This window comes from Pteropus alecto, unplaced genomic scaffold (genome assembly GCF_000325575.1).
Source record: "Pteropus alecto unplaced genomic scaffold, ASM32557v1 scaffold88, whole genome shotgun sequence".
NCBI lineage: Eukaryota > Metazoa > Chordata > Mammalia > Chiroptera > Pteropodidae > Pteropus > Pteropus alecto.
In genome coordinates this window covers 2,593,608-2,607,934 of record NW_006494611.1, presented here as the reverse complement: position 1 = coordinate 2,607,934, position 14,327 = coordinate 2,593,608, and the positions used below count along the sequence as shown (strand labels likewise).

Here is a 14,327-nt window from a genome sequence, read left to right as displayed (position 1 = left end):
TGAACCTCTCATTTATGTGGGGTCTCTGACTCTCTCATCTATGTGGGGTTTTCATACATACATGTGCAATTAAATTTGGTTATTTTCGCTTGTTAATCTGTCTTGTGTCTATTTGATTATAAAACCAGCTGGAAGAACCTAGAATTGTAGGGGAAAACTTCTTCCTTTCTCACAAGAGTGGAAGTGTCAGAATATCAATAAGCCTCAGTTTTTTTCATCTGCAAAGTGGGGATAATGATGCTAACTCATTTGGATGACATAAGACTACATTAAATATAATACTATATATAGAGAACCCTAAAGAATTCGCCAAAAAACTATTAAAACTAATAAATGGATTCAGTAAAGTACAAAATTAGAAATCAATTGCATTTTTATACACCAATGACAAACTATCAGAAAGAGAAATTAATAAAACAATCTCATTTACAATTGCATCAAAAAGAATAAAATATCTAGGAATAAATTTAACCATGGAGGTAAAAGACCTGCACTTGGAAAACTATAAGACATTGAAGAGAGAAGATGAATAAAGTATATATTAATGAAAGGATATAGTGTGCTCATGAATAGGAAGAATTAACATTATTAAAATGTCCATACTACCCAAAGCAATCTACAGATTCAGTGCAATACTTATCAAAATACCAATGGCATCTTTCACAGAATAAGAAGAAATAATCCTAAAATTTATATAGACCCACAAAAGACCCCGATAACCAAAGCCATCTTGAGAAAGAACAAAGTTGGAGGTATCATGTTACCTAATATCAAACTATACTATAAGCCTAAAGTAATCAAAACAGCATGGTACTGGCATAAAAACAGACACACAGATTAGTGAAACTGAATAGAGACCCAGAAATAAACCCATGCCCATATGTCAATTAATCTGTAACAAAGGTGGTAAGTATTCATGATGGTGTATAGACAGTTTCTTCAATAAATGATGTTGGGAAAACTGGACAGACACATGCAAAAAAAATGAAGCTGAATCACTTTCTTACACCATATACAAGATTTAACTCAAAATGGATTACTGACTTAAATGTAAGACTCAAAACCATAAAACTCCTAGAAGAAAACATAAGCAGTAAACTCTTTGACATTACATTATGTAATGTAATGATATTATATTAGTAATATATATATATATTTTTTATATGTCTCTTTGGGCAAAGGAAACAAAAGAAAAAAATTTTAAAAATGGGACTACATCAAACTGAAGAGTTTTTGCACAGTGAAGGAAACCATCAACAAGACGAAAAGACAACCTACTGAGAGGGAGAAAAGACTTGTCAATAATACATTGGATAGGGGTTAATATCCAACATATATAAGGAATTCATATAACTTAACACCGAAAAAAAACCAAACAATCTGATTAAAAAATGGGCAGAGGACCTGAATAGACATTTCTCCAAGGAAGATATACATATGGCCAATAGACATATGAAAAGATGCTCAACATCACTAATCATCAGGGAAATGCAAATTAAATCCACAATGAGATATCACTCCACACCTGTCAAAATGGCTATCATCAAAAAAATCAACAAACAATAAGGTAGCCTGACACAATTTTATGGATGCTGGTAGAAAATTCAAGACTCTTGGGTCAGAGATGAAGGGCAATTTATTTTTCACAGCAATAGCATTAGCCATAATGTCAGCATTTTTGTCCATCATTTTCTCTGGAAACCCTTCTCCCTGCCTCCCATATTTTTCCCTCCTCTAAACTCCCACAGAGCCTGTTTCTCTGATAATAGCACTTCTCCCATTGGATTGTAATTGCCTGTTTATTTACTTGATCTCTTCTCCCCCAATAGGGATCTCTGTGAGGTCAGAGACAATGTCTTTTAAAGTACATCTCAGAATTAGTGCATTGTCTGACATACTGTAGGTATGCTTAATAAGTATTTATGTAATGGATATGGTACTATTATAGTGATATGCATATAAAAGCAGTATAAAAGCATAAATGAAGGTCACCTCAATTAGACCAAAGGTCTAGGAAAGGCCTTAAAGGAAATCAGAATATGTCACCCCAAAATATGCCTCTTTGATATAAAAGTTATTTTGAACTGAAGGCAATTAAGAAGCAGTAAATGCAGAAAATGTCCCCCCTAAAGGTAGGAAATAAATGTCTTCTTTCCTGGAGACAGATCCTTACAAGCCCAGAGGCCAGGCACAAGACACCAGAGCAATCTTGCAAACAAACCTTGTTAAACTAACTCTTACACTACTAGTTAAGGAAGATAAGGAGTACTTAGCCCTAGGTGGACTAGCCCTAGCCCACATGTCATTGTCTTGTCAATTATTCACAAATTACTGTTCTCTTGTCTAAAGAGCATAAAAGCTTCCTGCTCTGGTCATTTCATTTTATTGCCTTGTGAAGATTCCACGTACTTGGAAAAATTCAGTAAAATTTGCGTGCTTTTTCTCCTGTTAATTCATTACTGTCAGTTAATTTTCAGACCTGGTAGGGATCCTAAGAGGGTCAAGGAAAATTTTTTCCTCCCTTACAGGCTCTAGAAGAAGTGATCATTGCCGTTGGTCTGAAGGACAAGTTGCTTAGGTAGATTGAGAAGGGAGAGAAGGGAAAGGTGTCCCAAGCAGTGAGAATGGTACGTGAATTGGGAGAAGTAGGAATTTGGAAGGAGTGGATGCCTTTCAGAAACTGCAAGTGACTCAGTATGGCTGCAGGTACAGTCCAAGGGAGTGACGGACTGGCAGTAAATAAAGCTGACTCACAGGTAGCAAGGGCTGAATCATGAAGTTTGAATTTTATCTAGAATCCAGATTTTCATTTCAGGCGTAGACTTTTTGTTAAAAGATATGAAGCACATTTTCTCAAGTTTGTCATAACATGAAATGGTGAGATGCAGAAAAAAATAGTAATTTAAGTAAACTTGGGTTGCTATGTCGTTTCCTCCATGCACTTTCTGAACCTCCGAATCACTGCAAAAACAGTAATGTCAATTAATGTAATGGGTTTGGGGAGGATTATTGCAACAACTTAGGGAAAGTGTCTAGAACATGGCATTACTCATTTAATGCTAGTTTTCTCTCCTCTTTTTCCTCTGGGCCTCACCTGCAAATGGAGTGAAGGCGGGGCCGCCCTCCCACTCTCCTCCTAGGTCCGGATTTAGCGGTTGGGAAAATCCGCAGCCCGACGGCGGGTCCCGGGTCCCTCCAGTGGGTCCGGCCTCGGCTCAGCCGCGCGGGGGCGCTCTAAGCTGCTCCTCGGCGCTCTATGGTTCTTCATTCGCCCCGGAAGTGGTTTGAGGCAGGGGTTGGCGAGGTCGGGCCATGGTGGGGCAGAGGTTGGGAAGATGGCGTGGCGAGGCTGGGCGCAGAGAGGCTGGGGCTGCGGCCAGACTTGGGCTCCGCTGGGGGGCAGCCGCGGCTGCGAAGAGCTTTTTGAGGCCCTGGGCCCCCCGCGGTTTCTCAGACGCAGGTAATGACGGTCACTCCGGGCTTCTCGCCTCTCGGCCGCGCAACTCCAGCCGCATATCCACAGGGGCGGAGGCCCTGCAGGCCTCTGGTGCTGCCCCAGGCTCACCTGTCTCCTCACCTGCCCCTTCTTCTCTCCCTCCCCCTTTCTTCTCTCGCCTCCCTCCGTCCAGTTCTCGCTTCGCGCCGCGCCACCATGCCCAGGACCGGCTCTCGGTGAGCCGGCACTGTCGCCTCTCCCATCGGGAGGGACTTGAGGGGAAGGGGAACTAACTAATCTCTGAGGGTTTATTGCTTGCCACGCCTCATAATCCCACGAGGAAGTTATTGGACTCGTTTTTAAAAACATTTTGGTCTTTTTATTTGTTACGCATTTTTTATAAAAAAGTGTAGTTGGCATACACTATTATATTAGTTTTAGATGTACATTATAGTGTTTCTACATTTTTATACCATACAATAGGATCACAACAATATGTCTAGTAACCGTCTGTCACCATACAAAGTTATTATTGGCTGTATTCCCTGTGTTGTACATCTCCTTGGCTTATTTTATAACTGGAAGTTTGTACCTCTTATTCCTCTTCACCCTTTTCTACCCATTCCTGCACTTATTTTTGAGTAAAGTAGTTACACAGCAGGTAGAGTGATAGAACTGAGTTTTTATTGTCTCTCAGTCTTTATCAAACCTGTTCTGCAAATTACCTTCTTTAGCGTTTATAGAGCCTAAAGGAAGATGGAATCAGAGGAGGGCATCATTTTGCCTCTTGCAGAGTCATAGGAGAGGCTTTTCTTTGCATTGAGTCAGTGGCCTATTTGGATTCCAGATGATTTGGGAAGAAAATTATTCAAGTCTTCTTGAGTAGAAGCTGTATGAAGAGTATGATTTATCAGTATTTGCTTCTTTTGCATTAGAATAATTCATTTCTAAATTGAGAGAATAGAAAAATCCAACTGTCCAAGCTTTCGATTGATATGTATTTGGCTCTGAAACTTGTTCCTGCTCTTTAATCCATAGTTGCAGTCTTCCCAGTTTCTGACTTGATTAGATTGATGCCTTGAAATCCACCAGATAGTGGTAGCAAGGAACATGAAGTGTTTATCAACACAGGGGCTAGCTAGTGGTGAATAATTGAGGTTTCAATATGGTGGAGTCATTGCCTAATCTTAAAGATCACTGGCAACGTTTGTAGAATATATTCTCAGGATCTACCCAGTTCTATTAACTCAGAAGGAGGAGGCAGGGGAAGAAGAGTGGAATAACCTGTAGTTCTAATAAGCACTCCAAGTGAATCGGATCAGGGACTTGTGAAAAACATGCATACATTATACCTTAACTTCATGGTACACTTTAACATGGACTGTGTGGCACTGATCTTAAACTCCTGGGGAGGTGGAGAATGAGGTCATGTGGAGGTGGTGATGGATTTCAGTGGTCCTGGTTTACTTTAAATCTCGGACAAAGTTGCAGGCTTGAGGGGAAAGAAAAATGAATATGGCAGAAAGTATTAAATATTAAAGATATGCATTAAGAAGGGAAGGCAAAAGAAAAATGATTGAGGAGCCTCTAGTAAAAATAGGAGACCATTTGAAAAAAACGAAGATGTGATGTTGATTAGTATCTAATCTTTTTAGAGTTTGCCATTTCTCTGTAAAGTTTGAAAATGACATTTTTGTGGTTGCATAGAAACGTGTATTAAGGAAAATGCATGTAAGGCTGAAATAGAGTATATGCCTACTTGCTTATGGAAATAAGCACTTGAAAGTTAATAGGGAACATAAGTTACCATATATCACTTTATTAGGTCTACTTTGACTTCCTGTGCTTCTGAAATTAGTATTCAGAAGAATGAAATCAGGGATATGGTTAAAAAGCAGAGTTTTGGGCCCATTCTTCATGATTCTGATGTAATAGGCCTGAAGTGTGGCTGAGAATTGCATTTTTTTTTTTTTTTTTTTTTTTTTACAAATGTTGCAGTTGGTGATACAAAACTTGGGCAAACTACTGAGTGGGCCCAACGCAGCCCACCAGCAAAGAATGGTTTTTAAATTTTTAAAGCGTTGCAGAGCAAAACAATAATATGCAGCAGATTTAAGTTGTTCTTTACAAAGACTAAAATATACTATCTGACTCTTAACAGAAACTTTACCATTATCAAACTTCTGTCAAAACTTTTGAAAATGGTTTAGATTTGAGAGAAGCCCCTATAATTTGTCAGTTGTATGAAACTAAGAGAAGAAAATAGCTGACTGGAGCACTTACACAGAACTTAAATTTTTTAGATTGGGATGTCAGTCTTAAAATATATTTAGGTAAAATACTTGACAAATTAGTAACAGGTATATTTAATTATTTTCCCTGTTTAATTCAACATCTGTTAGCTCAAGATGGGTCTTAAAATAATTTTGGCATGCAAGAGTTTATATAGAATTCCCTTCTCCCCTAAACACATCTATTTTCTTTTAAGTGGGATGAATCTATTGTGTGTATCCTTGGATGGATACATCTTGTCTATTGTGTGTATCCTTGGATGGATACATCTTTACATTAGGCGGTGTCTATTCAGTTTATTCACACAGATACTAAGTAACAAACATTAGTGCTGATTTGTACATATATCTAAATTACATTGTCTTTATCCTCACACCTTAAAAACAAATCATGAGGCTTAACTCACCCTTGAGCCAATACATATATAAATGTGACTTTTTCTATTTAAAAGTTATGGGACCATGTTTTAAAAACTGAACCATAACAGTTGTGTGGCTGGTGGTAAATCAGGTATTCATGAGATCTTCTCAGTTTGAACACATTAGAGTGGTTTCACAAATCACTAGTGATTCTTCGTAGAATCAAAGCAGCAAAGCTAGAAAATCTGTCTTCCTGAGTTTTATACTTCTGCTGACCTCCATTTGTGTTTTTTCACTTTGTTTTCCAAAGTTGTTTGAGATAAGTAACCTATTAAGGCATTTATTTTTCCATCTTATGTACCCATTTGCATGGGTAGAGCTAAAGAACCCAAGCCTGTAAATGTGATCTCAGACATTTGCAAATAGAGACATTTATCACGTTTTTCCTGTTTGGTTTTGGTTTAAGAAATTTAAAACAAAAGCTCCCTAAAAACAGAATGTACCTTGTCATATAATGTGTGATGAAGTACTTATTACCTTTAAGAGCATCCTTGTACCAACAGAAACCCAGCTCTAACCAACCTAAGCAGTTGGGGGGAATTTATTGGTTTATGCAATTAAAAAGTCCAGGAGGTAGCACTGACTTCTGATGAGGCAAGATTCAGTGTTTCAGATTGTCACCAGGATTCCATTGTTTTCCCGTAGCATGGCTCTGCTTCCTAAATCTTGGTTTATTCTCCCAACATGCTATCTCGATGTTGTAAAATAGCGGTCAGCAGCTCGTGGGGCTATATACTTTTAGGTTCAAATCCAGCAGAAAAAGTTCACTTCCCCAATAGTCATGTGCTGCATAATGCCATTTTGGTCAGTGATGGACCACATATACAAAAGATTATAATAGAGTTAAAAAAAAAATTTCTGTCACCTAGAAATGACCTAGCCAACATTCCTGGTGCTGGCGGGACTGGGAGTGTGGCTGTGAGGAAGCCCTTGATGTGGTAGGGAACGGGATGTGTAGGCTGGCTTAAGCCAGTCAGGAGCTTCATGTGCCTCCTCAAACCAAATGGCTGGAAATTCCAGGGTACTGTTAGGAGAGGAAAAGAGGGCATGGATCCTGGGAGGCAGCCAAAAATGCTCACTATTGTCACCCCTAGTGAAACTTTTCTATTGACATTTGACATTCTTTTCTTTGGGGGGAGGGGGTGTGTGTGTTACAAATCCAAATTTTTGTTAATACTAGTCAGATAGGATTAACCTGTAGAGAACCATTCTAATTTAACTAGAAACATGGATGGACTTGTGAGGAGTTAGGTTCTAGCTCCTTGCTATTCAAAGTGGTTCAAGAACCAGCAGTTTAGGCCTCATCTAGGACAGGGGTTAGCAAACTTATTTTGTAGAAGGCTAGGTAGAGAATAGCGCACCATTCACGTGGTCTCTGCCACATATTCTTTTCTCTTCAACTTTTTAAGAATGCAAAAACCATTCTTAGCTGGAGGGCCAAATCCACCCTGCAGGCCATGGTTTGTCAATTTATAATTTAAGAGCTTGTTTAGAAATGCAGAATCTCAGATTTACTCCACCCCAGACCTCCTGAATTAGAATCCGACCTTTTAACAAGGTCCCCAGGTGATTTCTATGTACACTGAAGTTTTTTCCAAACTCGTGTTAGATTGCAACGCTGGCTACACATGAGAATCACCTTGGGGAGCTCTTAAAAAATGCTGGTGCCTCAGTTCTGATTTAATTGGTATGAAGTGGAGCCATAGTATTTTTAAGGACAGCATACCTCGGAAATATTGTGGTTTATGTTCCACATCACCATAGTATTGCAATAAAGTGAGTCTTAATCTTTTTGCTGGTGGAGGGTATTGCCTTCAATTTATTTAAAAAAAAAAAAATGCAGTACCTGTAAAGTATAATAAAATGAGCTATGCCTGTATGTTTAAGAGCTCACCAGGCAATTCTAATGTGTAGTATAAGGAAGGGAAAGCTGTTTTGCCTTTACCAATCTTAGATTCATTTGCTGAGGCCCTGTAAAGCAGACTGACAAAAAATTACAAGGGAAAAACCAAGTTTATGAACATGTGCATAGTGCATACATGGGTGTACTCAGTGATGAGTAATCCAAAGGGGTGGTTAGAACTTGGGCATTTTAACAAAAGAACAACAAAGTTTTAGAAAAATGACAAGACAAATGAAAAGGACTTTGAGTTTCTACGGTAGCAAATTGTGAGAAGGTACTGTAGTAGGGAACTGATAGAAGATAAGGGCTAGTTAGTAAAGTTTGTTATCCAGATTCCTCTGGTGCCTTCTCTGGGCTCATAAGGGTTTCAAGTTGTCTCATGATTAACTTCTGTCCTTCCTGGTATAGAGGGGAGAGTGGGTACATCTTTACAAATTTATATCCTGCTTTCAGGCAAATAGGGGCAGGACACAGCCTCCCTTTGTATTGCTTTCTCGGTTGCCTTCAGTTCAAAATAATCCATTTGACAAAGTGGCATATTTTGCTAATCTTCAGGAACCAAGATTGAGAATTGGTGTTCTAGACTAACTTTCAGAGTTATAACTGCCTCTGCCACAACTGAGGTGGTAGGTTTATTTATTCGTTTGTTTATTTTTATCTTTATTTATTTATTTTCTGGGGTGGTAGATTTAAAAACATGGCCACGATAATTTGCAGCTCCTCATCCACAGTTGGAATCTGTTTCCCTATTGCTTGAAGCTGGGTTAGCCTTGTGACTTGCTTTGATCAGTAATAGCATATGGCAGAAGTAATGTGCAAAGTCCAGAGTCTGGGCCTCTGTTCTAGCCTTGTAGTTCTAGCCTTTTGCCTGTTGGAACACTCCCACTGCCATGGTAGAAGCCCCTGCTAGACTGTTGATTACTAAGAGACCATTTGGAGAGAGATGGCCAGCTGACAACCAGTACTAAGGCTTCAAATATGGGAGTGAGGGCAACTTATACTCCAGCTCCATCTGAGCAATCAAATGACTGGCTGCATGAGTGACCCCACTCAAGCTCCTCAGAAGAACTGCCCAGCTGAGAGCAACTAACGTACAGAACTATGAGAAAGGATAAATTATGGTTTTAGAGCAATTAAGATTTGGAGCAGTTTGTTATGCAATAATAAATAATGAGACAACTGGAGAAGCTGCTGCCAAACAGAATCTCCTGACCAGAGTATAAGTATGCTACCTCTACCATTATTTTCACTAGCAAAATTGATGCCTCATATCCTTCCTTGTCACCAAACTCAGTTCTCACATCAGTGTATTCTGCCAGTGTATCTGATTAGCGGACCCTGATCTCATCTGGAACCCTAACTATAAGGATACCTGGGAAATACAGTTTTTAGCTTTTTAGCCCTTGCAGCATATGAATGTACCCTAGGTAATAGGAATAGATGTTCAATGAGCCAAAACATAGTATTTCTATCCAACATGTTCTGTATGTCCAACTGTATTCCCAGTACATATATTCTTAATATACGTATCTGCATCTGAACTTAACTCTGGGTCCACCTTGTATAACATGTTCGTGGTATCCTGAGGCTTACACTTCTGTTCAGATTCTCAAGGTACGTATTTTTCTACGCAAAAGGTCTGGCTTTACTTCAAGTCCATATTCCCAACCTGGTGTGTGTGTATTTCTTTTCAAGCATTGTGCTTCAGAATCTTAAATGAGTCGATGAGCTGTAGAAGTAATCTTTCATTAGAACTGGGTGAGTACATATCCTGTAGTGTTAAGATATTGGAGATATAAAGGAATCTCATCTTTCCTATTTCTTGGTCTAATAAAAAAATTGATACCAGAAACCAGCAACACTGGTTACAACTTGTGATCTTTAAAGGAAGCATATTCCCATCACTTTGTCACATTTTTCTTTTATTTTTGGCCCAAAGTGGTGGTGTTACTTTATTTACTAGACCTAGCTCCAAGTAATTTTGGGATAGTTAATAAAAAATCAAATGCAATTGCAAAGGATTAACATCTGACACTTTAAAGATGTTATCAGCTAGGCATGCCTTTGGCTATAAATATATTGTTTAAATAAATGAAGGTATTTAGCATAAGATGATTGGAAGCAGGTCCAATCTGGCTACTGTCTTTGCTCAGTGGCTCAGAAAATGTCAAGGTTAGTATCTGAATCCCTTGGCCTTCCTCTTGGCATTCAAGCTGACTGTCTCAGCTCTAGGCATTACATCCTTATTCAAGGCAAAAATAAGGGAGAGGGGTGCAACATCAGTGATATATCCATTTTTATCAGATTAGTAAAACCTTTCCAAGAGGCTTCTAAAAAATTCTTAAGTCTCTTTTTGTCAGACTCTGTAATATGGTTATAGAGGGGGCTGGAAAAGGGAAGATAATTATTAGCTCTGTAGACAAAGCAAGCAAAAGAGGAAATAGAAATAGATGTGGGGTTAGCTATTCAACAGTATTTGCTAAAGAATATTCATAAGACTGGTAACAGTTCAGAGCCTTTCAGAGCAACAGTTGCATTGTTTGAATAAGTATATCGCTTCCCAAAATGGATTTCTTTGAAAGGAGCAGCACTTATTTGGAAGTACAAATTCTGGATTATTATAAGTTTTAAGGCAAATTATCACCATCCTCACCATGTGATTTCTGAGAAGTTGAACTAGAGAGTGGACTCAAGAGTGCTGAAGAAAGAGCATTCTAAGCAAGTAGTAGTAGCTATACCATTTTTGAGTTTCATTTGTTTCCGGATGCCTACTAGTCACCACCTGGATGTCCAAGTTCTAAAAATAATCCTGTGTTAGAATTTACATATGGTAAAATATATAATTATTAAGTGTATAGCCCATGCATTCTGACAAATGTATACACCTGCGCAACCATCACCTAAAGATAATTTCCATCATTCTAGAAAGTTCCCTCTTGCCCCTTTCCAGCCAAGTCTCACCACTTCAGGCAACCACTATTGATTATTATCACCATAGATTATTTTTGCCTGTTCTTCAGCTTCATATTTACAAGTGGAATCACACAATACCATAGTATGTACTCTTTTGTTTGACTCTTTTTGCTCAATAATGTCTTTGAGATTCATCTATGATGTGTGATCAGTAGTTTTTTGCTAAGTATTACTCCATTGTGTAAATATACCACAGTTTATCTTTTCCCCTTTCATGGAAATTTAAGTTCCAATTTTTAGCTATTAGAATAGAGCTGCCTTGACCACAAGCATTTTAAACAGTACTGAAGAGGAAATTGTTCATCTCTCATCTTTCAGTTTCCTTTTTTGGTGCCTCTGATTTTCCTTGTCTTAGTGAATAGTACCACTTTCTTTTCAGTTATTCAAAATAAAACTAACAGTGTTCTTGACCCCTTCTAACAGGTAATTGACCTTTTCTTTATTAGGGGCTGGGCTTGGTGGTAGAGATACAAAGAATGTGGAAGTGATACTCTAGTTGTGGTACAGGCAATAATTGAGATAGGTATACGAGTATATACTAGATGCTTTAGGAGTACAAAGGAGACACCCAGCCTGGGGAAGTTAAGGAAGGCTTTCTGGAGGGGGAGATAACTTGAATTCCAAAGGGCACAAAAGTTACCAAAGGGAAAGATGTACCAGAACAAGGGAGTAGCACTGCCGAGTTTGAGGGGGTGCTTAGAAATTATGGGGTTTAAAGCAGGGAAATGATACTATGTGTTTAATAAAATTTGGAGGATGAATTGGATTAGGGTAATATTGGAAACAATGAGATCTGTTAGGAAATGGTAGACTATTCCAAGCCAGATGGGATGAGCTGAAGAGTTATATTGGAATTAGGGAGAGATTTTTGGCTCTGATAGAGTGTTTGAGGAGAAGTAATATGAGGAAAGAGGAAGAACATGTAACATTAAAAAAAAAAAGTTTGAAGTTAGGTAAGCTGCTGCTGTAATCCAGACATGAGGTAAGGGACTAGACTAGGAATGAAAAAAAATTTTTTTATTTGACAGAGTTGGTTTTTAATTGGACAGTAGAATAGAGAACTCATATGACTTCAGGATTTTTAACCCAAGTGATTGAGAGAATTGTGGTCCCACCGAAAGAATGCGAAAGTCAGAAAATGGAGCTGTTCGTAGATGGGGATGGGTATTAAAGTAATGGGGAGCATAGCAAAGTGGAAAAACTTAATATATTATAGTTGGAAATACAAGACAAGAAAATTGAAGTTAGGACTAAAGAAATATATTTGGGTCATTTACATGCTTAGAAGTCATCCCGGCCACAGAAATGAAGTCTTTTAACTCAACCACAGTGTTCCAGGGGGCTGGATTACAGAGGTGATTTCTGCTTTAAAGGAGCTGTGAGTCTAGGAAGATACTATATTTATAAAATACAATGAGAACAAACAGGAAGGGGCCTCTACATTGTCTACCTAGGGGAAGTTACAGTTTTACAAATTAAAAAAAAAAAAAGCTTCAGGAATTTATATGGGTTGAGTTTGAATGGAGAGTGTGTATAGGAACTATTGGATTCTTTAAGCAAATCTGTTACTACGGGAAAGGAGAAAAGTGGAAGCCACCAGGAAAGTGAATTTGAAAAGCAGGGAATGCAGTCTTACAGGAGTTAGATGCTGACAGGTGTAATTAGTAGTGTCAGATGTTTTGAGGAGGTCAAGCTATAGGGACTCAAACAATTAAACCCTTTACAAAACATTTGGTGGTGTCCCCAAAACTGGTAGCGAAATGAATAGGGGGATTAGTGGGGGAATATCCATCAATTTATAATGGTCAGTTCTTATTCAGGGAAATAGTTATTTCAGTTTGGAGTGACTTCAAGGATAATACCTACATTTAAATGTTTGCTCTGGAAATTGACCAAATTTCAAACAAAATAACAGCCATACTGTGCTAATTCAAACTTACAACTTAGCATTCTCTAGCCTTTTTTCTTTTTCACATCCATTTCTCTTCACTTTGCTTTCTCATTAAAAAAATGTATATATTTGTAATTATAGTTGACATACAATGTTGTTATTAGTTTCAGGTATACAAAATAGTGATTAGACGTTTGCCTTACGAAGTGATCACCACAGTCAATATCATACATAGTTATTATCGATATTATTGACTATATTTCCTATGCTGTAGTAATATACAGTAATATACAGCATATATAATAATATACAGCATATAGTAATATACAGCATAGGAAATATAGTCAATAATATCGATAATAACTATTGATAACTATTATCAATAATATCGATAATAACTATTATCGACTAATTTTATCACTGGCAGTTGGTACTTCTTAATCTCATTCACCTTTTTCATCCATTCCCTCACTCTCCTAGAGTTCTTCAGCTTTTTACAGGACTGTAGACCTTGGAGGATGGATACACAGTAACAGCCCAAACAAGTCCCTCTAAAGTTACCATACTTTGTGTCTCCCCTTTTCCAGAAAGGCATAGTTCAGTTATTTGACTTTGAATTCTACCTAGGAGTAGGAATCTTGTCTTTTCGGAGGCTGTTGAGATGGTGACGATACAGGCCAAGTGGGGAGGCGCAAGTGGCTGATGTTTGCAAGATGCCACTCTGTTTCTAATCTGTTATTTTCTCCTATAGGTTTAACTTTTTTATTCAGCAAAAATGTGGATTCAGAAAAGCACCCAGGAAGGTTGAACCTCGAAGATCAGACACAGGAACAAGTGGTGAAGCATATAAGAGAAGTGCTTTAATTCCTCCTGTAGAAGAAACAGTTTTTTATCCTTCTCCCTATCCTATAAGGACTCTTGTAAAGCCTTTATTTTTTACTGTTGGGGTAAGAGCTCACATCACTAGGTGTTAACCTACCTTGCTGCAGGTGTAGTGTTAAAGTACTATTTTACCTGTTTGGGCTTCCTTAAAGACAAGTAGAAGTGGCGGGGAGACAAAAGGATCTGGGTATGTGGGGTCATGAATGATTACAGGAGAACATAAATTTAATAATTGCTGTTAGAATCTGGTTCACTTATATAAGTACTAGAGAAGAAATTTATGGGCCTCTTATTTGATATAATGTTTCAAGTGATAGCAAGTTGATATTTTGAATTTTCTTTGAAAATCTAGCTGTAAATAGGCCCCAAGGTACTGCGAAGTTAAGAAAATGGGAAACATGAAATGTGCTTTTCACCTAATAGGTTTCACTGTGCCATATGTTCCTTCTTTTGGTTTGTAAACAGCAATGAGAATGAAATATTATTCTTGAAACTATGTATAGATTTCTCTTAATTCCCCCCCCCCCACCC

The 14,327-nt window shown here is 38.2% G+C and overlaps 1 protein-coding gene across 1 annotated transcript in view; it reads left to right on the top strand.

Moving 5' to 3' along the window:
• The first annotated feature begins 3,279 nt into the window (after positions 1-3,279).
• Positions 3,280-14,327, top strand: part of PARL (presenilin associated rhomboid like) — a 45,042-nt gene continuing 33,994 nt past the window's right edge. The window contains exons 1-2 of the mRNA XM_006925768.3: positions 3,280-3,460; positions 13,666-13,861. Coding sequence (XP_006925830.1) covers positions 3,336-3,460; positions 13,666-13,861 — 321 coding nt within the window. The 5' untranslated portion in view covers positions 3,280-3,335. The remainder of the gene's footprint in view (positions 3,461-13,665; positions 13,862-14,327) is intronic.